We start from the raw sequence: 26380 nt of genomic DNA on the forward strand, positions 1-26380 counted from the left end.
ACTGACAGCTTCATGCAATTCTAGATTTAAAGCTTTCGTGACTGCAAGGATCCATACTCTTTGGTTCTATTCGGTAAAGTCTCGTAGGTAAAAAATAAAACAACAAAAAATCACGACGTTTCGGCCACAACACAAGCGGCCTTCATCAGGTGAAAACTGGCGCAGTGACAACTGTGCTGACCACGGGGATATCCATGGACCGGGGTTTAATGGTTAAAACTGCAAATATAACCGTAGAGGAAGCAGAAAAACAGTCAATGTAATGCTTGAAGGAAGACGCAGCACACAACACATATTCTGTAGCTACGCACTTCGTCTGCGTGTCCTGGGGTGCCTAACGTTGGTTTGAAGCAGCATTAATAACGACACGGACTTTAAAATCATGGTCAGGCACAACCTTTACGGCATTTTAGTGACGTCAGTCCTGTACTTCTTGATTCGGCAATGCAGTGACATTATGAGAGTAAGCTATGCTTACCTGCTTGGCCGTGATTTTAAAGTCTAATACCTTATCAGAGAACTTCAAAGTCGAAACCCAGAGCCTGGGCACACAAAAGCCTGGGTTCATATCTACAAGGTAAGAGCTGTATGGTTCTTTGGATTCCATCTTCAGATGAATCTGAAAATCCCTTTTGAAGAGCAGTGAATTTACACATCGCTCAGTTTAGCTGAATGAGATAACAGCAACAAGGCAGAGAGAGGGGTCACGTGACCCACATCAATTGTAAGAGGGCGCATGATCCGATTATCCGAATCACGAAACGTTCCATCGATTATTGACTCCCATTACTCCCTGCTTTGGGCATTAACCGTGCAGCGCCAATGCGCAGTGGTAAATCTCCCGACGGCTGTGGATTTTTCGAACCCAGCGCCTGCTCTGGCTTCCACTCAAGCTGTGGCGAGCCGAAAGAGATCACCTGCATCAATCGCGAGCTCTTACCGCCCGCACCATCAGCGGCCCCGGGAGGCCAGCGTGGAATTGCTACACAGAGCAAAAACATGTCACCCCGTCCCTTAAGAACAATGTTTCCATTTGTCCCCTCTGCGCCAGATCGAGAGGAAGAAAGCAAAGCCGGAAATATTACTCGAAAAGAATGAACGTTTTGTAACACAGTGGTGTATATCCTGTGACCAAATCACCAGGAAACACATCCAATCTCATAAGATCTCGCAGGCTAAGCAAATTTCAACCTGGACAGTGTTTACATAGGTGTTGCAAATTGCACCCATCATGCATTGGGCGCCACGGTGGCGAGATGTTAACTTACCTACCTTGCTTGGGCCCTCTGGTTTTTCTCTCCGCATTTAGAATCAACTTGCGTTTAGAGTATTCGGCTGCTAACAATTTCCACATGATACGCCGCTGCATTGAGCTATCATTTGTGGCCAAGGTCGCTTCTGAAAAAAGAGCTATAGAGCTCAGTGGGCCTTACCTGGTAAAATAAAATAAAATTGTTTAATAAACAGGTGTTATCGATTTTGGGGCTACGTTGTGGGTAGCAGAAGGCTGTGCAGCAAGATCCACACGTGTGCTCTCCAGCATTCACAAACCCGTGCTAACCAGTGTGGTGAAGCTTAGTCAAATAACACTCCAAAACCTGCATGATGTGACAAAGGGCTATACATATATAAACAAGACAGGATATAATAAAAATCGAATCAATCATAGCACAAGGCGTCCGTGTAAAGACAATCCCATTGCTCGTTCTCAGCTTGGGATGAGATATGAGTTTCTCCACTTTAATCTCCTTGCAGCATCGCTCTCAGCTTAATAATTATTTATAGTTTCCCGTGAAATCGACATTAATTAAAAGCAGCGGCTGCATTTGACGTTGGTACTTGTGTAACAGTTGGAAGGGGCAACCAGAGCCAATCTACCGAGCTCAGTGCAGCTGTTAGCCGACAGGCAAGGCGATCAAGCAAACCTCAAACATTCAAACTCCGAATTAAATGACGGTCCTGCATCAAAGCAACGTCCCTCTTCTGCTGTCCATTCCTGCAGGAGGATGTCTGCCCCACTCAATGCAAGTTTTGGGCATGATTGTTGGCATGCCTGTGATCCAGAACTCTGGAGCCTGGAGTTAGTGAATCACAGAGACCCGTAAATAATATGACTCCAAACATGCTGGGAGCTGGCAGCACAGCAAGTGGGTCAGGAAACCAATCTGTGTAAAACTTTGAGTGTCATCACAAAGCATGCGTGAGTTTTGCTCCCAAATGATCCATCGAATCCGTGTGAGCCTCTTCCCCGTCTCTCAGTGGAACTCTCGAGATTCATCTCTGCCCTGCTTCTTTGAGCACTTTTTCAGCTTTGATTCCATTTTTTTTATTAACGTCAAAGTTCTGATTGATACGTGATAGCAAGTAAAGAGGCGAACGAGAGCAGTGCCCATATATTTTTATTTATTTTTATTGTTTTATATATATTTTATTGTTTCCCTTCAACGTGACTTTACCGAAAGAACTAAGAATATAAGTTTGGAGCGCTTTTAGAAATCTCAATTCATAAGAAAAAGCAGCGGAGGAATGTGCCCAATTTATTCCTACGCCCCAGTGAGGCTTTCATGGATGAACACATTTTTTTCATTCAAATTGACTGCATGGCCCATCATCACTGCCCACAAAATACATCCCCCGTCAGCAGTGAGCATTACTATCAAAATGTCTAATTTAAGTTATTTCCTCTCGTCATTCGGCACAGCAGACGCCGTGCTTCAACGACCGCGGGCACAAAGAGGTGCGCACGTGTCGGGCGGGGGGCCACGGGGTCCACGAGCGTGGTGAACCACGTCACAATGGAACAGGGTACTAATACAGGGAGCTGCTCCCAGCGAGGGTGCAACCAGTCTCCCATGTTTAGCCGAGGACAACAGCCAACACCACCATCATCCCCTTCAGTGCCCATGTCCGCGTAGGGCCCCGTCAATCTGCTGCTGGATGAGGACCTTTCCACACCATGCGGATCGTCGGGTTTTTTTTTGTTACTACAGTTCAGGAAATGGGTCAGTCAGTTGCGGGTCGGTGAAGACAGCATAGATGTTTGAGCTTAAAATTAGAATGCAATGAGTGCTTCACTTCCCTCTGCTACCCGACACGCAGTCATATTATAAACATATTAAAGATCAAAAAGAAATGCCCAAAGAATATTAACTGGGGGGGGGGGGGGGGGGGTTGAAAACGAACTCTTCCCTCAACCTTGCCGCCCGTCCCTCCAAGTTTTCACATCTTCTTAACGTAATTTAAATAGATTCGTTCCATAATGTCCGCATTGGAAATAGGCAGAGGGAACCTACACTCACGCTGTGGTGGGTCGCAGGAAGTGGCCTTTGGAAAAAAAAACTATATTCAACAAAATTCGTACAGAACCAAAATGAAATGCAATAATTTTTTTGGATTCTGCGGAAATGCCTGCTAAGGCTCAAATAGCATAAAAAATGTACCCAGAAAGAAATTGGCTTAAAACTCCTTAGCAGAAGCCCTCCTAAAACACAAGTGAACACTCAGTGGGGATTTCCTGGGTTAACATTTCAAATTATAGCAGAGTAAATAAAACCAAATGAAATTAAACACTTTTGCTGAAAGCAGCTAAGGAATGCATGCAACCACCATCAGCAACATCGACATCGTAGACCTTATTTACCGACTTGGGACTCGCCAGACCAGCCCAAACAAGCCTACTTCACCCCAAAAACGAGGAAACCAATTTATACTTATGAACGTTGAAGAGTGAATGCATTAGGGCTGTATTAGACCGAACACTAGTGTTTTTATTTACATCCGTTTCGCAGGAGGATGAACATCGTGCCACCCAGGCTAAGTGCTAATGTCACTTTGCGGTGGGAAACACCGCTGTGCTGTATTCTAACAAACTCACTGTGGTGAATGGATAAATACGCAAACACATTGGAGCGTGTGAATATGTATAAACAGAGGCAGACTGGACAAGGATGAAATGGACTGCTTCTGGAGCATATGAATCTGCGGTGAATGCGACAAGAGATGCTGCACGATTGATTCGGCGCTTGTGTAAAGAATGGACGGACCGAATCCTTGCGCCTGTGGAATGCGTGACCAGCTGAATGTGGGGCTTGGGTGTAAGCATTTGGAGACTGGTCGTCGCAGCAAATCCTCCTTTGCTTTTCAGCTTGGTTTGAGTGCTTCAATGCAACGTTGCATATTAACGTCCTGAAGCAGTGCTTTAAATTTAAAATGAGCTAACATTTCTACAAATATTGTCATGACACCAATGGCCTTGCAGTTACTCTCCAATCAAAAAAGCCCAGCGTGACACCATAAGAAAACGGTTTACAGTGCACAATTTAAAAGAAACTGCAGATGTTATCCTGTTTTGGAGCTCTCTCACACTATCTTGAGGGTAATTTTTTTTTATCGGAGTTGGTAACGTGCTTGCGGTTAGCAGAGTGAAATGTTAACGGCTGCACTCATCATTCCGCTGCAAAACGGAATGTGTGCCACGGCGAATAAACCAGCCAGGAAGAGCACTTGCAGCGTGTGTGTGCCGCACGCGCTATCTTAACAGCATATGCGCAGCGCGATATTACAAGCGCCAATGCTTAATGGCACTCGAAATGCCTCCACTACGAGCCTTTGTTATGCGATTCCAGCTCTACTTGTCAGAGATTATAACGGTGCAGTACCTTAGTCACGCTCAGCAGCAACCCCGAGGTCTGATGCATCTCTGTAAAGTGTTTTTGCACAAAATAATTAAATCGTGGCTCTCCTTAAGGGACACGACCGGACATGTCAATGAGACATCGGTAAATGTTTGATGATACCTAGATGATATAGAATCAACGCACAGCTTAAGCTTACGCAAGATTTCCAATGACAGATACCCTGCTGATCAATTATCGCACCTGTAGGGAGAGCCCCCGGGTTATTATATAATAGTCCAGTGTGACCAGTAACCTGAGTGCTACAATACGCCTTTCCAGAACCGAGATAATGAAACACCACTCTTCACATACCGTCATTTTTTTTGAGAACAGCTTGTCCGCACCCACACTACTCGTTTTCCATGTCAATGACAGAGCATTAGGTTCGGATATGAGAAATATGTCCGGATCGTTGCATGCCTTTGTCAGTCATTCAAAATATGTGCCACGAAATACCTAAAGCCCTCTTATAAGTTAAAAGACGTATTGTCTGGTATGAAAAATATTAACTGATACACATGCTTACATTATCTAAAGTCAGAAGCTCCAATTGAAATAAAAACAAGCAGACGAACAAATATAAATGGCACGAGCATGGTGTGTTTGTGCCCTTCAAAGGCTATTCGATAACAATTAGACTTTTGTGCAAATAAGACGTTTCAATTTGCCTTATAGAAAAATCACCCTGAATACACCGGTCATATCTCGAGGTTAAGCCAGGTCAACCCTGATGAGTACTTGGATCAGAGACACCTTAACACGTAAAGAAGACTCACCACCCCAATCTTCGGATAACTCCACTGGCTCCCACATTCATTACTGAGTGAACTACAAGATCAGTGTTTTGAAGGTCCTCCATGGACTGGACCCCGTCTATCTCTAACCCTTTTGTCTTGCTCTCATTCACATGCTCTCCTCTCCAGCGCCAAAAACCATTGGGAAAGACCCTAAGGCAATCTCCGCTGAGCGAGAGGTCAGACCTACATGGTTCCACGCAGTGCAGAATTCACACCAGTGGCACAAAACTAACATTGTAACTGAACAGCGACCGAATGCTTATTTGGGGGACACTTCGTCCCAAACTCCTGTTATTACAGGAAAGGCACCGTCATTGGGGGACGTCAAACAGGGAAACATGCCCGAGATGATGGAGATGGAGAACCATGGAGATGGAACAATTTACTCGACTCGTGTGAAGGAGCCAAATGGATGATTGTTGCTTCGTGAGGCAGAAGGTGATGCTTAAGGAGACATTAATTGAGCAATAGAGAGATCATGGTTGCTACTGCTGGTGATAAAAGCAACATTGTCCACCATTCTGTTGAAAAGCAGCTTCCACCAACGCATTAATTAGTTCCTGTGATATTACGTTTCAGAATGGCAAACAGCTTCAGGGCCAAAGAGCTGGTGATGGGCCATCCCTCTTTTGTAATAAGCACTATTTTATAGGCGCACACCCTACTTAATAACAGTATGACAACACCATTATTGCTCACTGCTAAGTAATACATGAAAACCAACACACCCCAATCTGACACCACCCATGGCTACGTAATACAAGACGACACGTGCACATGCTTCAACGCTGCAATGTTGAAAACACCATGGTCTGTGTGTGCATGGTCAAGTGGTACACCACATTGCCAAGTACTCATTTCAGACCGAGTCGACCTAGCGAAGGATCAGGACCAGTTCAAATGTCCACCAATGATGTTTGCAAATCGCCAAGAATTGAACTCAGGTTGGCAAGTTCGTCGGATATTGGGCATATCACTTCACTACCACGTCACCCAAGACACCACACAGTCCACACACATATAAACACACGCTGCAAGGAGTAATATAATATGCTATTAGGGTTCAGAATCTATGATTTTTTTCTTGAGAGAGCCAAGCCAAGGCACCCTCCTCATAACACGCAAGTGAAAATAAATTGCAACTATTACTAACACACAGTATGACATGTTAACCTTTTAACCCTAGGATGCAAGCATGCCTGGCATTCAAAAGACCTGGCCATGATGTCTTTGGTATACATGTTCTAGGCTCGTGTATGACCCTATTCAAGACATGTAACACATCGTTGCATAAAGGGATGAATAAGCTATATTCTCTGAGAAAATATGCATTACTGCTTCCAGACCCGACCACTGGAACAGCATAGAGAATTTCAGGGCTCCACCTATACCCTCGGGTTAACCGCGGTGGACTCTGCGACTGCCAAAGGGTAGACATGACAAGCACTCTGATTTGGTTACTTTACTTACGAGCCAAAACTCGTGTAGCTGCTGCCGAGCAATTATCCTGCGGCGATATTATTGGTATACATGTCCGAGGTAACAATTTCATTGGCGTAATGCATTTACTGGAAGTAGCTGTAGCTGTTGAAGGCCAGGCATGTTGAAGTCCAAGTTGTTTCATGGTTGTGCAACCACAAGCTAGAACACACACAGTTTCATTGACACTTTTCAAATGGAGACCTGACTGTGCACACAAGTATTCGTGCGCAGTTTAATATATTCATATAATAAATAGCATGATAGCCCTTCCCATTCCGTGTCGCCACATGGGCTGTTTAACCATACTTTACCACGCTGGTCAGTGAAGGGGTACCCAGGGCTGGTTCAGATATCACTCGTCACTGATTTTAGTGGCAGCCGGACACCGAACGGGTGTGCCACGGTGGCTAGGATATGTGAACTGCCGCGCCTGGTATGTAGGAGGTCGTGGGTTCGATCCCGACCCTGACGCCTGCTGTATATTTGGTGTTTGCATGCTCTCCTCGTGGTCGCGTGGATTTTTCTCTGGATCCTCTTTGAGTTTTCCCCTCCACACTTAGAAACATGCGTTTCGAGCATTTCGCTGCTATAAATTTCCACATAAGCCACTTCGCTGAGCTATCATTGGGTCTTACCTGGTAAAATAAAAAAAATAGTTAGAACTCTGGTGGCCGGGTTCATAGCGCAATGTGCTAACCACTACGCCACTGCTCCATACCTTCAATGCAGGTTTCCCTAGCTTTATGCGGGTTGGGTTTTTGCGATTTCGCGTAGATGCGGCTCACCTATTTCTACCCTAAATTTGCTGTGGTTTGAATTCACTCGTATGCGGGCGACTATGCGGTCGGACGTGGGGCAACATTGTGTACTGTGTGTGTACTACTGTGTACTACTGTGTGTGTACTACTGTTAAAACACAATGAGTGTATAATACGTGTTATAACACTATCATTGTGTATACCACAATCATTGTGTATAACCGCACGTGTTAACAGGCGTCACGGACACGCGCGCGCTCGCGTTGTTGACATCTCGCTACGGGGTCCGCGCGCACGCCCCAACACCACCATCACCACTAGAGACTCAAAAAATCACAACCCTCACAACAGAGAGCAACTTCTCCATTGACTTCACTGATAACCTCCTCCTCCTTCCACCAACACCACCACCACTAGAGACTCCAAAAATCACAACTCTCACAACAGCAGAGCAACTTCTCCATTGACTTCACTGATAACCTCCTCCTCCTTCCACCACCACCATCACCACTAGAGACTCCAAAAATCACAACCCTCACAACAGAGCAACTTCTCCATTGACTTCACTGATAACCTCCTCCTCCTTCCACCACCACCATCACCACTAGAGACTCCAAAAATCACAACTCTCACAACAGCAGAGCAACTTCTCCATTGACTTCACTGATAACCTCCTCCTCCTTCCACCACCACCATCACCACTAGAGACTCCAAAAATCACAACTCTCACAACAGCAGAGCAACTTCTCCATTGACTTCACTGATAACCTCCTCCTCCTTCCACCACCACCATCACCACTAGAGACTCCAAAAATCACAACCATCACAACAGAGCAACTTCTCCATTGACTTCACTGATAACCTCCTCCTTCCACCACCACCACCATCACCACCTTCTCCTACCACGACCGAAAAACGCGATCCCAAAAACAAAATCACAGCTGTCGTAAGAGTACTCCACTGATACGAACTACCTCCAACCACCAACCCAGTAACCACGACAACCCAAACCACCCACCACCACCGAACAGCGCGATCCCAACAATATCACAAACCCTCACGACAGACTTCTCTACAAAGACACAACCACCACTCAACCACCACCACTCAACCCACACCACAACCACCACTCAACCAACTCCACAACCACCACCACTGAACCCACACCACAACCACCACTGAACCACCACCACTGAACCCACACCACAACCCACACCACAACCACCACTGAACCCACACCACAACCACCACCACTGAACGCACACCACAACCACCACACCACTGAACCCACACCACTGAACCCACGCGCGCACCTCTTCAAGCGTGCTCACGGTGTGACGGCAGCTCGCGATCCGGCTGCCGAAGTCCGAGGCCGTGGGCGCGCTGTAATCATCCATCGCCTCCGCCACGAAATCGCTCGCTCCTATGAGCGTCATTGTGTGGCCACCTCTTCGCTGCTCTGGCGGTAGGGAACGCAGGAGTGGGGAGGGGGGTGGGATGGGGTGGTGGGGGAGTCGGGAGCAGCGTGGGGTGGGGGGTTCCCGGCGGCAAGAGGTTCAGCGGCAACAGGGACACCAGCGGCAGCGGCGGCCGGCCCGGACCATCGTTACCCCCCCACCACCACCACCTCACCACCACCACCTCCTCTTGAGTTGTGAACCTCGCAGTGTCAGCGCGGCGCGTGACGTCATACCCGCGCGGTGTGACGTCACGCCTCGCTTTGAGCGGGAAAGGAGGCAGGGGAGGGGTGGGCAGGGCGCGTCCGTCGTCGCCCTGGTTACGGGGGCCCGAGTTGCGACGTCGGCGCGCAGGGGGTGGGGTGACGTCACCACGCAAGGGGGTGGGGTGACGTAAAACGCGGAGGGTGGGTGATGTCATCACGCAGGGTTTGTGACGTCACAACGCAGGAGGCGGGGTGATGTGGGCGCGCTGAAAGGGCGACGTCGGCGCGCAAGGTTGGTCGGAAGGGAGGGGGGTGACGTCATCGCGCAGGGTTGGGGAGGTCACCACGCAGGTTGGGTAACGGTTCCACGCAGGTTGGATGACGTCACCACGCACGATGGGTTGACGTTCCCACGCAGGTTTGGTGACGTTTCCACGCAGGTTGGGTGACGTTACCACGCAGGGCTGGGGCGATGACGGTACGCAGGGTGGGGGGTGTTGTTCACATTCCCACGCAGGGTAGGTGACGTTTCCACGCAGGTCGGGTGACGTCACCACGCAGGATGGGTGACGTTCCCACGCAGGTTGAGTGGCGTTTCCACGCAGGTTGGGTGACGTCACCACGCAGGATGGGTGACGTTCCCACGCAGGTTGAGTGACGTCACCACGCAGGATGGGTGACGTTTCCACGCAGGTTGGGTGACGTCACCACGCAGGATGGGTGACGTTCCCACGCAGGTTGGGTGACGTCACCACGCAGGATGGGTGACGTTCCCACGCAGGTTGGGTGACGTTACCACGCAGGGGGTGGGGTGACGTCGGCACGCAGGGTGGGTTGACGTCGGCACGCAGGACGGGGGGTGTGGTTCACATTCCCACGCAGGGTGGGTGACGTCACCACGCAGGGGTGGGTGACGTCAGCACGCATGGGTCGGCCAAGGCGGAAGTTGCATTGCTTTCCCTGAGCAAGATGGCTGCCGAGTGATGTCGGCCTCTGTGCGAGAGGTGCCGCGTTCTCCCTGTCCCGGTGTGAGTTAAATACTGGAGTTACCACGCCTTCTCTCTCTCTCCCTTTAAGACCTCTAACTACCGAGAATTTCGTCGCTGCAAAGGTGTCCTCTTTCTACTCTCCCCGTATAAATCACAATATGATGAGACGCCGTCGATTTTTTAAAGCTTTGCTTTGTAATTAAAGCTTTCGTGACTGCAGGGATTCATATTCTTGGTTCTTTCGGTAAAGTCACGTAGAAGGGAAACAATAAAATAATAAAATATAAAACAATACAATTTTCACGACGTTTCGACTGCAACACAAGCAATTATTATCAGGTGTGAAAACCACAGCAAGAACATTTTGAAAAAAGTGGCGGTTTTTTTAATGTTAGCACCACGGAGAGCGATTTGACAGTTTGTTCAGATGGACGAGTCCATCTATGTTCGGAAAAGAGGAGGGGGGAGACGAAAAAATTATGTATGCGGTCTGAAAGCCACCGTAAGCGTGATCAATCAATTAAGACCCGAAATGGTTTATCAAATCATTCCAATGATTGCTAAGCCAGAATCCATCTTCTCGGACCGAATTCGTGAACACAAAGCAGACCTAAAACACGGTAGGACCAACACCTCAGCCGTGGCAGATCACTGTTATAATTCAGTAGGCTCACATAACATTGACTTCTCTAAGACATGTTCTCTGCAAGCCATCTGGCTACCATGAGAGATTCGTTCATGAGGCTATCCACATATACAAACACAGAGACAATTTCAACCGAGAAGATGGATTCTGGCTTAGTAATCATTGGAAGGATTTGATAAACCATTTCGGGTCTTAATTGATTGTTCACGCTTACGGTGGCTTTCAGACCGCATCCATTATTTTCGTCTCTCCCCTCCTCTTTTCCGAACATAGATGGACTCGTCCATCTTAACAAACTGCCAAATCGCTCTCCGTGGTGCTAACGTTAAAAAAACGCCACTTCAAATTTTCTTGCTGTGGTTTTCACACCTGATGATGATTGCTTGTGTTGCAGTCGAAACGTCGTGAGAATTGTATTGTTTTATATATTTATTATTTTATTGTTTCCCTTCTACGTGACTTTACCGAAAGAACCAAGAATATAAATATAGAATTGTTATAACAACACTAATTGTTATAACAACACCCCTACACCATCAGTGCAGCGCCACATTAAATACGCACTACAATGACAATAGTTTAAAGCGATTTTAAGCATGTTTTATATATTTTTTGGGGGGGGGGGGGGGCAGAGCTTTGTGACGTCATATTTGAGGGGAGGGTCTGACATTTTGTGATGCCGTGTGACGAGGGGGGGGGGTCAAAAATCGTTCAAAATAGCGTGACGTCATTTATGGACGGCCCCTAAAACCAAATTCTGTAGGCATGAACGAGCACCCCCTGCTGATATATAGCAATAAGTGCAGTTCACGTATGCCGTCCTCACAAAGACGATGAGTCTTGCCAAAGCAAGGTGCGACACATACCATGATGAGCAGTTTTCGTTTAGTTTACTTAAAGATACGCTGTACTTGATTGAGCGCAACAATAGGAACGTGGGACATTCTATCACTTCGTCAACAGTGGTTGTTGGATAAGGACAAACTAAGTTCAGTAATATAACAAGAGATGTTCCAGGTATAAATGTTTAGAGATAAACAAAACTGGTTGTATTTAATAAAGTATAGACGGGGTGCTTATATAAAAGGAGCACGGTTGATTGGGATGGTGATTAGGACTTGCATTTATGCAGCACTTAAATATAAAGAGTATCTCCGAGCGTGTTACACAATCATCCTAGATGAACAATATGACCAGGGAGAGAGAAAGGGAGAGAGTAAGGGCCGTCCATAAATGACGTCACGCGATTTTGGACGATTTTTGACCCCCTCGTCACACGGCGTCACAAAAAATCAGACCCCCCCTCAAATATGACGTCACAATGCTCTGCCCCCCCCCCCCCCCCCCAAAATAAAACATGCTTCAAATCGCTTTAAACTATTGTAGTGCGTATTTAATGTGGCGCTGCACTCTGATGTTGTAGGAGAAAACATTTATTAAAAAGTCTATTTAAATTAAGTGGAACGTGTTGTCTATATTTATTTAAAGTTGCGCATTTTGATGTGACGTCACATTTCTCAACCCCCCCCCCCTCGTCACACATTGTCACACATGTCTGACCCCCTCCCCCCCCAGGTGCGTGACGTCATCTATGGACGGCCTCTAAATACAGACAAATGAAAACCAATAATAGAACACAAAACGCACGTTTCCATGCAGGGACGCAAGGCATGACTCAGTAAACATGGAAAGTTGGGCCAACGTTGCATATTTATCGGGTAATAGTGAACTCCGTTATAAGGCGAGCAACCTAAGTTTTAATTCTCAGTCACGGCTAACATCAGTGGCGAAATTATATCTGAACCTTTGGGGCCGTCCATAAATGACGTCACGCGATTTTGGACGATTTTTGACCCCCCCTCCCTCGTCACACGGCGTCATAAAAAGTCAGACCCCCCCCCCCCCTCAAATATGACGTCACAAAGCTCTGCCCCCCCCCCCAAAACCATATTTCCATTTTGAAAATAAAACATGCTCACAAATCGCTTTAAACTATTGTCATTGTAGTGCGTGTTTAATGTGGCGCTACACTCTGATGTTGTAGGAGTGTTATAACAATTAGTGTTGTTATAACAATTCTATATATTAATTAAACGTTGCGCATTTTTACGTGACGTCACATTTCTCAAACACCCCCCCCCCTCGTCACACATCGTCACAAATGTCTGACCCCCCCCCCCACCCTAGGTGCGTGACGTCATTTATGGACGGCCCCTATCCTGGGTTCCCCGCCTTTAAACCCGTACTGAGCGGTGTGCTGAGATATGGCCACTTCCTGTGGCGAACACCGGGTGTGTACATTTCTAAGCCACAGTTTTATACGAATGTCGCCCATAATAAAATGCGATGTCATGTACAGAAAGCAAAATTGCGTGTTGTAACTTGTAAGATAAGAAGAGCAGATAGAAGACCTTGAGATTCGCAGGGGATAACGCTGCTCAAGGCATTCATCAGTTTGCCGGATTCTCGGCTACATTCCGCTAGGGGGCACAGCAACACACACACTGAATTGCACGCCCAATGCCTGTGGATGGGGCTTTAACACTTTCATGTCAGCATCATCAAGATTCATTGCTACGACTGTAAACATTCACCAATGCTATTCATAACCTACATAGTATTAATGTACGGCGTTTGTTCGACCAATCTATTTTCACATACTTTACAGATATATTGCATTTACAATATCAAGACGTTGTCATGGCCAAAACCGTTGATAACAACCGCACATCCAATGCGTTCTGCCTTCTCCTATATCTCACATCTGCTGCACAGTAGACACGCGACCTTCAAGATTTGCCGTCACAGTATCCCACCAGTTGCTCTGAAGTGTTCCTCTTGATTGCTAGACTCGTGTAGACTATTCCAACATCTGCCTCGTTAACACTGCTTTCCTCAATCCTGTACAGCTATCCTACCCAGCAGAATGTGTTTGCCAATATCATGCCTACAACACTTACCCTCCATGTTCTCTTCCGAACTTTCGCGTTGCTTATCATATCTTGCCATGAAATTCCAAGCATCCATCTCAGACACCAATGCTCAAATGCCAAAACTTAAATGTCAAACACCTCGGTGTTCAGCTCCATGATCAATGTTATCTTATTTTAACTTAATTTGAAGTAAAACAGATATATATACAGTACCGTAGTGTTTCCAAGTTTATTTGTACGCAATTCACACATCGGGTAAGTTTGCCACTTTGAAACTGTGTGAATTAACAATTACTGTTATTACCGTAAAATACCATCTTCATTCAACACATAAAATTATATCGCTTTTCATTGAGCACCTTTGAAATTTACGCAACCATTTCGTGGTAAATATTTGTGGTAAGATGACACTTGGAGGATTTTGAAATCTCAATAAATCCTAAATGTTTGCTCTGATGAATCACAGCCAAGCACAGCAACAGCCCAACATGACGTGTCCACATAGTTTGTGCTTGGGTTACACACACATTGAGCATTACGTCTGTAAGGATTGAAACGTCCCCCTTGAGTTTAGATGAATTGTCATGATTTGGGGGTTATGATTGTGTCTAAAAATAAAATATTTTATCGCGATGCATTTCAGCTCTGCTAGTGGCTTCACAGGTCACGTCAAGTATTTGCATAAAACATACGAAGACATTTTTTTTTACAATTCTCAACACAATTCTATGCATGCATTGTAAGCAGAATCGAATTAATCTCATGTATTTCGAACTTCTTTTGCACCGTGCGTAGCTATCCGTGCTCATACCCTTATTAAGCATTGTACTGTACATTCATACATTGCACATATCAGTATCACGTGCATGCACACACTGAACACATTAAAAAAAGACAATGGACCATGAGCCCAGGCCAAATATTCTACTGTTTTGGTACCACCCGATCTGGCAACACTTGAGTTGTACCAACAACAGCATCATTACATTGCCAATTGAAGTGAAATGATGCAATTATTTCATTGAACAATAATTACATAATTCGCTTGTATTAGTCATATACAGAAACTGGTTTCACAATATTTTGCCACTACCCATGGTACCAAATAAAGATCTGGCCCATGGACTTATTTTTTATTTTGCGCTGGTAAGATCGCCAGGGCACGTCCAGTTTAGTGTGCACATATGCAGGATAAAATAACACGTGTGCGGTGTGGTTTGCCTCTGCTAGTCAATATGTTTATTACGCCACAGGAGTACTGTACTATACAGTAGTTTAGATTGCAAAAACTCAACACATTCGTCACTCACATCGGCCTTTGTGTCTCGAGAGACAATTCTTTTTGCGCCTTACGAGGTCAGCTGTAGGTTTCGCAGCGCCTAGAATGACTTAGTAGGCCAATCCTTGAGTGACAATCCTTGCCACAGCAATTGCAAGTGAATGCGGTGGCAGCTCCAGAGGTGTTTGTTGCTTTTTCTTGACGTCGCTCCCTCTTGGTCTGCCAAGCGGTGCGTCTTTTCTCCTCGCCTCTCCTGAGGCCTGTTTTCACAGCCTGCTGCCAGCCGAGTCGGTCGCCGGCAGTTTCCTCCCAGTCATTGGGGTTGATGTCGCAGCTCTTCGTGTCCCGTTCACAGACATCTTTGAAGCGCAGGACCGGGCGACCAGTGACCCGTGTGCCTGATGCCAGCTCGCCGTACAAGACATCCTTGGGTATTCTGCCATCCTTCATGTGGCGCACATGTCCAAGCCATCTCAGGCGCCTATGACTGAGTAGAGAGTACATGCTGGGAATGTTGGCCAAGTTGAGAACTGAGGTGTTGGGAATGCGATCTTGCCATCTGATATCGAGGATGCGCCTGAGACATCGGAGGTGGAATGTGTTTAGTCGATGTTCTTGATGGGTTTATGTTGTCCAGGACTCAGACCCATAGAGGAGGGTGCTAAGGACACAGGCCCGGTACACTTGTACTTTGGTGTTGAGCGTTAGGGATTTGTTCTTCCACACTCTTTTAGTCAACCTGAACATAGCTGTAGACACCTTCCCAATGCACTTGTCAATCTCTGTGAGAAGGGACAAATTGCAGGTGATGGTAGAACCCAAGTAGGTGAAGTCCTGAACGACTTCCTGGGTGTAGCTGACAATGTTTATGGAAGGGGTGTCTCTGACATCCTGGCCCATGACATTGGTCTTTTTCAGACTGATTGTCAGGCCAAAGTTGTTGCAGGCATTGACAAGGTCGTCGATGAGTGTCTACAAACCTTGTTCTGTGTGAGCTGTCAGCGCAGCATCATCAGATAAATAGGAGTTCTCTGATGAGGACTTTGCGGACTTTGGTTTTGGATCTGAAACGGCCAAGGTTGAAGAGTTTGCCATCAGATCTTGCATGAAGGAAGACTCCCTCTTCTGCTGTCCCAAAGGCATGTGTGAGCATAAGTGAGAAAAAGATGCCAAGTAGTGTTGGGGCAAGCACACACCCCTGCTTTACACCGCTGAGTATGGGAAATTCCTCTGAGGTGGTGCCGCTGTGCTGTATTGTTCCTTTCATGTTGTCATGGAAAGAGGAGAGGACTGCCAGCAGCTTCGGTGGGCAGCCGATCACTTTGAGGAGTTTGAAAAGGCATCCCCTACTGATGAGGTCAAAGGCTTTTGTAAGATCAATGAATGCCAAGTACAGGGGCATTCTCTGTTCTCGACATTTCTCCTGTAGCTGACGCAAGGAGAAGAGCATGCCAATTGTAGACCTTTCTGCTCTGAAGCCACACTGAGCCTCAGGATACGTCCTCTCAGATAGTATCTGTAACTTGCTGAGGGCCACACGGGCAAAGGTTTTCCCCACGATGCTCAGAAGGGAGATGCCGCGGTAGTTATTGCAGTCCCCACGGTCACCCTTGTTTTTATATAGGATGATGATGTTGGAGTCTCTCATGTCTTGAGGCACTGCTCCTTCTTCCCAGCACTGGCAGAGAAGTTCATGGAGTTTTGTGAGGACGGCGGGTTTTGCACATTTCAGTACCTCAAGTGTGATGCCGTCCTGTCCCGGTGACTTGCCGCTGGCTAGTGAGTTGATGGCGTTGTCAATTTCCTTCAAGGTTGGAACATTGTCCAGTTCGTGTATCGTTGGTAGGGGCTGTACAGCAGCAAGGGCAGCTTCTGACACACCGTTGTCTCGCGAGTGGAGCTCTGAGTAGTGTTCTACCCACCTGCTCATTTGCTCTTGTTTATCAGTGATGATGGCCCCTGTGCTGGATTTAAGGGGGGCAGTCCTCCTGATGTTTGGACCAAAGGCTGTCTTGATGCCTTCATACATGGCACGGATATTGCCAGTGTCAGAGGCGAGTTGGATCCTACTACTGAGATTCACCCGGTAGTTGTTGGCGGAGCATCTGGTAGTCGTTTGAGCTGCACTGCGAGCAGGTTTCAGAGCCCTTAATGATTCTGTACTTGGGACTTGCTTGTACTTCCGGAGCGCCATGCGCTTGGCTTGGAGGATGGGTTCCAATATAGCCAGGTGTTCCTCAATCCAGTCTGTGTTCCGCCTTGTCTGCTTGCCGAAGGTATTGATGGCTGCATTGAAGATGGCGTCTCTGATGTATGCCCACTTTGTCTCCACGCTTCCATCTGGTGTGTCGTGTAGGGACTGCTCAAGGCTGTGTTGGAATAATTGAATGAGCTCTGGGAGGGAGGTCTTGGCAGAGTCGATGCGTAGGTAGCGCTTTTGTTTGAGTCCGTGTATCTTTTTGGGGCGTAGTCTGACCTTGCTGGATACCAGCGAGTGATCGGTGTCACAGACTGCACTGTGGTAGCTGCGTGTGATGAGTACCGAGTTGAGGAGGGCTCGTCGGGTGATGACGAGGTCCAGTTGGTGCCAATTAAGAGACCTTGGATGTCTCCATGATATTTTATGGCATGGTTTTGTGGGAAAGAATGAGTTTGTAATACAGAGATTGTGGTATGAACAAAGCTCCAGTAGTCTTTGGCCACTGGCATTCATCTTTCCAATGCCATGATAGCCAAGGCATGCGGGCCACGCATCGTGGTCAGCCCCAACCCTTGCATTGAAGTCTCCCAACAGAAACATGTGCTCAGAGCTGGGGATTTTGCGAATAATATTGTGAAGCTCTTCATAGAACTGGTCATGAATCTCCGGATGTGAGTAGAGTGTTGGGGCGTAGACACTCAGGATGTTTACATGGCCAGAAGCAGTGAGCAGTCTCATGAGCAGAATCCGCTTCGAGCCTGCAGTCGGTGGTTCTATCATGCCAAGGAGTGTTTTTGACGGCGAACCCAACACCGCGTTGCCTTGGTTCGTTCTGCTGTTTTCCTTGCCAGTAGAAAGTGTAGTCACTCTCTCGTAGTGAGCCACTGCCAGCAAGCCGGGTCTCCTGCAGTGCTGCAATATCAACATGGAGTCTCGCCAACTCCCTGTCGATAACTGCAGTCTTGCGGATGTCCTCAATCTGCAATAGATCTTTCGGAGAGTCTAGAACACATTGTGCATACATTCCAGCTTGCAAAATGAAGGGCTGGAACCTTCTTTCGTTTTGTTTTGCTTTTGTCTGGTGCAGGTGTTGCAGCCCACTTGTCTGGTGATGAACCATAAGCTCCAAGCACCCATTGGAGCAGGTGAGCCGTGGCGGGAAAGCACCTTATTGGCTGGGGGCTACCCAGCTTGAGGCGGGTGGCGGTAGCTATCCATTGGGGTGCAATGACCCCTCCCACCGACGATGGCAACCCGTGGCGCCCATTTTTTACGCCAATCTAAAATGAGCTCATAACCTGTGACTACTGCCATCCGTGTTTCTTGGCCACGATTAGGTGGCCGAAGAGTGTCCTCCCCCCATTTTTGCACCTCTTGTTAGTGCAAAGCCCGGGCAGGTTTATTCTGGAAATCCTGGGTTGCCCATGCGTCAGGATCCCCCCCTCGGCCTTGCTGGTGATGTCCAGTTTGGCTGCAGGGGCTGCCGGGAATGTGCCGCAGTGTGTCACAAAACCGCCTGAGGGGCCCCACTCCTGATTTTCTGTCGGGGTTCACTCCCTTAGCCATTGACTCTCCCGAGACACTCACAAGGCAGTGAGAAAACCGTGTAACCCTGGGAGGGGCCCTTACCAGGTACTGACAGCCGGGCCAGCTGTGCCTGGGACTCGCGTAAGGCAGGGTCGTCACGCCCAGAGGTAGTTTATCACAAACTACCCGCTACCATAAACTAACATCATCAATACCAGCTAACATCATCAATAACAGCTAGCATCGTCAATACCAGCTAACATCATCAATACCAGCTAACATCAATACCAGATAACATCATCAATACCAGCTAACATCATCAATACCAGCTAACATCGTCAATACCAGCTAACATCGTCAATACCAGCTAACATCGTCAATACCAGCTAACATCATCAATACCAGCTAACATCATCAACACCAGCTAGCATCATCAATGACAGCTAACATCATCAATACCAGATAACATCATCAATACCAGCTAACATCATCAATACCAGCTAACATCATCAATACCAGCTAACATCATCACACGCCTCACCAAAGAGATGCAGTTCCAGCCATCGCATTAGGGGTGAGTTAATTTAATGTTTGACCAAATATAACGGGCTTATTTTTAAGTTGATAATTTTGTATGGCCCGCGAATGATGTTATAAATTTCCAAATGGCCCTTGGCAGAAAAAAGTTTCCCCACCCCTGTGCTAAAGGATCCCTCATGTTATATTTAGTTTAGACTGAGTCGATTTGACCTGGTTCCGTTGTATCAATTTGCACTTGTGTCTGAGTTATGATCAGGAATCAACCCCAGGCCACTGTGATAAAAGTGTGGGGTTGCAAACCACATCACACAACAGAAAAACCCCACGACATAATTCACACCTAAATGATGGTGACGTCCTCACGTCGCCTGGGCTCTCATAAACACAGAGACCACTTTAACACTCCCCGCCCCCACCCACCCACATGTGCACACGACAGGCATACAAACAAAACTCTCCCATTCTAGATTTGAAGCTTTCGTGACTGCAAGGATCCATACTCTTTGGTTCTATTCGGTAAAGTCACGTAGTTAAAAAAATAAAACAACAAAAATCACGACGTTTCGGCCACAACACAAGTGGCCTTCATCAGGTGAAGGGACCAGACTGTCTCGAGGACAGCGCTGGAGTGAACACAGCCAAGCTCAGATCGCGACCTTTAAGCTTGTGTGAGAGGAATTAATGTGCCTTGACAAAGGAATTAGCATAAAAATTAGCATTCAATTGGCAGACTTAGCATAGTGAACAGTGTAGAGTCCGCCAATTGAATGCTATTTTTTATGCTAATTCCTTTGTCAAGGCACCTTAATTCCTCTCACACAAGCTTAAAGGTCGCGGTCTGAGCTTGGCTGTGTTCACTCCAGCGCTGTCCTCGAGACAGTCTGGTCCCTTCACCTGATTAAGGCCACTTGTGGTTGTGGCCGAAACGTCGTGATTTTTGTTGTTTTATTTTTTTACCTACGTGACTTTAGCGAATAGAACCAAAAACTCTCCCGTTTCATGCAGGCACTCCGGGGGTAAAATAACCGCTACTTCTTAATCTGCGTAGCGCGCTCTGTAATTACACGACACGTCAGGATAATCTGTGCCTGTTCCCACCCAGTACGAATCGCCTGCGCGTGGGCATGTGTTGCGACATCGGCAACCACCGCTGACTTCGGCTGACCGTGAAGTTGGCACCACTGATGCAGTGCAATTCAAATTACGTGGCCTGTGTATTTTATCACAATGGTCGGTGACTCAACTGTTTAAACAACTTGGCTTCTTCCTCTCCGTTGAATTTGATAAGTAAGCAAGTGGTTTAAGAATATGGTTTTCCCCGTTTTTACACGCTTTCTTTTAACTCACTCTGTCTGTTGTTGTTGTATCCTCAAATCTTGTAACTCAATTTTAACCCACTTCCCAATGTGGTATCGACTGCAAACTTGGTATACTTATGTCATACTGATGACGATACTATATTGTATCATAAAAATATATATATTTTTAAACATTATTTGTTATATGTTATGTTTCGGCTTGGATCTAATTGTGCAGGGTCAACTCACGTTGGCTGTAAATCACCACGGGTCCCCTTACGTTGTGGCAAGCTTCGGGGCCACTTCCTGGAGTCATGGAGTTTTGCCGTTATTAGTACATTTCATAAAAGCGTGTTTTAAAAAAAGTTTTTTTAATATTACTTATTCTGGCCACAAAACAGCTGTGTTAAAATGTTAAAACACCAAACTGAAACCTTTTGCAAGGAGTCATGTCTGCATTAACCACAGCTACGTACTTGTGTAAATACAAACAAAAAACATGCTCTGACATGTATATATACCACAAGTATTGTGGTTAATGCAGACATGATTCCTTGCAAAAGGTTTCAGTTTGGTGTTTTAACATCTTAACACTTTACCGAAAGAACCAAAGAGTATGGATCCTTGCAGTCACGTAGGTAAAGAAAATATAAAATAATTTCTTTACCTACGTGACTTTACCGAAAGAGCCAAAGAGTATCAAAGAGATAATGTTTGGGAAAAAGAAAGAGGAACGAGAAATTGAAGAAGAGAAAGAATGGGAAATAGGGGGATAAGCGTGGAAAAAGAACGGCATAACGGGACCAAAGGGGCAGGAGAGATGTGGATAGCAGGAGGCTACATGAGGGTATGGACGCTGCTGCATGGAGCAGTCTGGAGAAGTGGGCAGAGGCTAGGCTATTGAGGATCTTGACGAAGATGAGTGATCCAGGTTTTTATTAGGCGGAATTCAATGGGATTGGAATAGTGGTGTGAAGTGGTCTTGTTTACGGATCTGGGTGAGAATTCTGCCAACCAGTATATTGGATCTGTTCGTGAAACTTGTGTTTCACGAGCAGATTGAAGCAGGTAATGAATGGGAAGATCTGTACATAAACTAAACTATTTTTTATTTTACCAGGTAAGGCCCACTGAGCTATCTAGCTTTTTTTCAGAAGCGACCTGGCCACAAATTATAGCTGAAGGAAGTGGCTTATCGCGTGTAAATTTATAGCAGCCATATACTCGAAACGCACGTTGATTTTAAATGTGGAGGGAAAAACCAGAGGACCCCGAGAAAAGTCCATTCGACCACGGTGCGAGAGAGAGAGACACGAAAACTCCAAATATACAGCAGCAGCAGGCGTCAGGGTCGAACCCACGACCTCCTGTATACCAGGCGAGGTAGTTAACATCTCCTAGCCACCGTGATGATGATGAGAGAGAAAGACACCGCAAACTCCAAATATACAGCAGCAGGCGTCAGGGTCGAACCCACGACCTACTGTATTCCAGGCGAGGTAGTTAACATCTCCTAGCCACCGTGATGATGAGAGAGAGAGAGACACCGCAAACTCCAAACATACAGCAGCAGCAGGCGTCAGGGTCGGGATCGAACCCACGACCTCCTGTACACCAGGCGAGGTAGTTAACATCTTCTAGCCACCGTGATGATGATGAGAGAGAGAGAGAGACATCGCAAACTCCAAATATACAGCAGCAGGCGTCAGGGTCGAACCCACGACCTCCTGTATACCACGCGAGGTAGTTAACATCTCGTCATGCAGGCAGGGTCATATTTAGCTTCACAATTGCAGTGAAATTGGATCATGTACGGGTGATACAGCACACCTGGGGCCAGCCCTGCTGCGTGATGGTGACTGCACGTGCAGGGGAGGGTGATGGAGATTGTCTGGTGGTGCGGGGCGGGGGACCACTACTTGCGGATTTCAATGCGGCTGTCGCGCCCTGTAGCTAATCCCGCACTCGCTTGTTATCCCTAATCTAACACATGTCGCTACACAGTTGGGGCTTGACTTGACGAGCGCCGGCACCACGCCGCTTTAGTCTTGCAAAATGATCTGAAGGGTCGTCTGCCGGCGGCGGTCGTTAATGCTTGGGGCTGAGCACGATAGCGCCACAATATTAGACGCGAATGTGACTTCGACTGGTAGGGGTTTCCCCCCCCCCCTCGCTGAGCTGCTTGTGTGCATGGGAAGGTGGTGCATGGAATTCGGTTCCCCTTGTATGACACCGAAAGACCTTATCTTGCCTTATGCTTAGCATTTCAATGTTGTTAGTTTAACCATCACCACATCACACAGTCGTCCTGTCCAGTTTGCTTCTTACTTTGGCTGCCATTCCACCCCCAATCGGATTAATTGATCTTCATCCCTTCGAGGGATGTGTTCTACCAAAGCCCAATTTTATATATTGAAATTAACAGTCAATATGATGTCTCGAATATGCATTTTTCTACTGACCCATGTGTTCTTCTTTTCATCGTAGTAATTCTCAGCACATTTCTTTCCCACGCTTCTTTATGTACTTCCGTTTTTGTTCCATTTTCTTTATTTTTTTTATCCATGTCATAGCAGGCAATATGCACGAATCGATATTTATTTCTAACGGAACAATGAGCTCAGAAAGGACAGGATTGTAGCATCATCACACGATGAGAAATGGGGTTAGTGTGGGAACGCATTGATCCAGCAGATCATGGTGAATGATGATGACATCCAGTGTTCACGAGAAAAGTCACTACTATTGCTCGACGTGTCCTCATGCGCTTTTGTAGATGTAGTAGAATAAATAGGCGCATGGGGGTAATTGGTGAGTTTGCGCGGGAGCAGGACAGTAGGGGGTCATATTGGGACGATGAGGTAACGATTGGGCCAATTAAGCTGGGAGAGCCAGGGACGGCTGTGATTGGCTGGTGTTGTTGTCAGGGCTCCGGGACCAGAATGTACGGATTCGGTTTGGTCGTCAAATATGGTATGTTCATCCATCGCGCCTTAAGTAATTTGTATCGCCCTATGACGCGTCATCTCCCATCCCAGAGCGGCCTGTATTGGATGTATCCGACGAACCTGTGACGCGGTCACATGTGAACGCGTCTCAGAAGTCTGCCTCCCGTGTGCCTGCAGGACCATCCCTAGTGACTCGGAGAGGGGGTTCTGGCAGATTTACTGGCCGGAAGCCGGCTGACCGGCCGCAACCTCGGGATACTGTCCGGAACGCACAGGGGCGATGGGCGGTCCCGCCGGCGGATGGTCGCTGTGACAGGGATGGGCGTGCGTCGAGGACCGGACGCAGCCCTGAATTAACAGGGGAGCATTCCCCGCGCTTGCCCCACAGTGTCCCGTTCAGGGGAAATGGGCCGGCAGCTGGAACTCGCTCTCAAGGAAGAACCTTCCGTTGACTCTACATCTCTTATGGTTGTTGTACAAAGTTCTGTGATGCATTGTTGTTATTGTTATGTCCTTGTTGTGCTCCACTACCCGGAAGTCGAAGTATGGTCGTAGCCGGGACGGCTAGATTTTTTCATCGGGGGGGGGGGGGGGGTGATGTAGTGGAATAAATAGGCGCATGGGGGTAATTGGTGAGTTTGCGCGGGAGCAGGACAGTAGGGGGTCATATTGGGACGATGAGGTAACGATTGGGCCAATTAAGCCGGGGGAGCCAGGGACGGCAGTGATTGGCTGGTGTTGTTGTCAGTGCTGGAGTGGCGTCTTGAAGTCTGGCGAGGTAACAGGCGCACGGGCACGCGGAGCGTCGTTGGGACGCGGGTTAATTAATTGGGGTGTAATGAGAGCGGGGATAAATTGGGGAGACGTGAGGAGAAACGGGGAGTTGGAGTCGGGGGGCTGGACGAGGCAAGACGTGGAGCAGCTGAAGAGACGAAGCAGTTAGCAGTGGAGAGAGAACAGTGATAGCGGAGAGCAGAGACGAAGCAGTTAGCAGTGGAGAGAGCACAGTGATAGCGGAGAGCGGAGACGAAGCAGTTAGCAGTGGAGAGAGCACAGTGATAGCGGAGAGCAGAGACGAAGCAGTTAGCAGTGGAGAGAGCACAGTGATAGCGGAGAGCGAAGAGCAGAGACGAAGCAGTTAGCAGTGGAGAGAGCACAGTGATAGCGGAGAGCGGAGACGAAGCAGTTAGCAGTGGAGAGAGCACAGTGATAGCGGAGAGCGAAGAGCAGAGACGTAGCAGTTAGCAGTGGAGAGAGCACAGTGATAGCGGAGAGCGGAGATGAAGCAGCCAGCAGTGGAGAGAGCACAGTGATAGCGGAGAGCAGAGACGAAGCAGTTAGCAGTGGAGAGAGCACAGTGATAGCGGAGAGCGGGCAGCAGAGATAAAGCAGCCAGCAGTGGAGAGAGCACAGAGACATCGGAGCTGACGGAGAAGTGGAGATTGGAGAGACAAAGGCGGCGAGCGAGTCGAGTGATGCACGGCGAGCGAGCCGTGACAACAAGGGAACTGTGGAGCATTGAGGACATGTGGAGAACTGTAAATAAAGTGGTGTTGGAAGAAAGACAAAAGTTGTCCGAGTGAAATCAACCACTACATATATCTGGTTATGTTGTACAACTGCAATATACAATTGCAGCTCACATATAAAATAAAGAAGACTGCCTAATTTTCTCTACTTATCAAATAATGCAATTTCATGAAACATCTTAAAAAATATTCAATTTTCAGGCAGTATTTAACATTAAAAGTAGTCATGTTTTTATATTTCACTACCAAATTATACATATTCAAAGTCAACATTTCGGCAGTGGTCCGTCTGGAGATTAGATTCCAATCATTAAACTTCACACAGGGCAGATGGGTAGATTAAAAGCCTAATATAATAAGGTTTTTCCCCTTTTTTATAGCAAGAAAACTGAAACCTTTTTACAAGGATTCATGTCTGCATTAACCATAATACCTGCAGTCAAAATGCAAACAAAAAACATACTATGATAATATATGCATTGTCCTTGAAACTGGTCCACACCAAGGGACGGCTTTCTTTTAAGCCTCGACCCAATTGGTGCTCGACCAGATGACGCCAAAAGGCGTACAGCTCAAAGACAATGCACTATCAAAGTAATGAGGGCTCGGGGTGAGTACATAAAAAAAGGGGAAAAACCTTATTATTATATTTTGGTACTGGCAAAAGAGGTCTAATGATGTAAACTAAAAGCCACCATGCTAATGGGGATCTGCAGTTTGACCACAAAGCAAATCACCATCCTTGGGAAGCGCAGAGAAATGGGGTCAGGTCTCGAGAACAGGACATGCAGCGCGCGTAAAGCTGACCCACAATGACAAACCCCTAATTGATTGTCTCAAAAGTGGGTCTAATTACACGGATTGGGGCTTCTGTCCAGACAGTGTGGAGCTCAAAATTGAGGCTTGCCCTACATGACTGCTCTTCAGTCTAGAAGCCTAGCCCAGTTAACCTGGTTCCTATTGGGTTCATGGTCACCACGTTGACTACCTCGCATAGTATACAGGTCATGGGTTCGATCCCGACCCTGAAGCTTGTATATTTGGAGTTTTCATGTCTCTCCTAGTGGTCACGTGGATTTTTCACCAGGTTCAAAACCGTCCACTTTTAAAAACAT

At 47.1% G+C, this 26380-nt stretch overlaps 1 protein-coding gene and 1 long non-coding RNA gene across 3 annotated transcripts in view; one reads left to right on the forward strand and one right to left on the reverse strand.

Moving 5' to 3' along the window:
* Positions 1-9396, reverse strand: part of LOC116942678 (arf-GAP with SH3 domain, ANK repeat and PH domain-containing protein 2-like) — an 87319-nt gene extending 77923 nt beyond the window's left edge. Inside the window, exon 1 of the mRNA XM_032954901.2 lies at positions 9027-9396. Coding sequence (XP_032810792.2) covers positions 9027-9149 — 123 coding nt within the window. The 5' untranslated portion in view covers positions 9150-9396. The remainder of the gene's footprint in view (positions 1-9026) is intronic.
* A 723-nt stretch (positions 9397-10119) lies between these two features.
* On the forward strand, positions 10120-25306 carry LOC116942679 (uncharacterized). Of its 2 annotated transcripts, none has more exons than XR_012941765.1 (5): positions 10120-10487; positions 13199-13302; positions 15579-15654; positions 18511-18568; positions 23914-25306. It is a non-coding gene; the product is annotated as an uncharacterized LOC116942679 (long non-coding RNA). The 2 variants fall into 2 exon arrangements; XR_012941764.1 differs by having other exon boundaries at positions 10136-10404.
* The last annotated feature ends 1074 nt before the right edge of the window (positions 25307-26380 follow it).

Source organism: Petromyzon marinus, chromosome 15 (assembly GCF_048934315.1).
Source record: "Petromyzon marinus isolate PM22_M1 ecotype Great Lakes invasive population chromosome 15, UKy_Petmar_22M1.pri1.0, whole genome shotgun sequence".
NCBI lineage: Eukaryota > Metazoa > Chordata > Hyperoartia > Petromyzontiformes > Petromyzontidae > Petromyzon > Petromyzon marinus.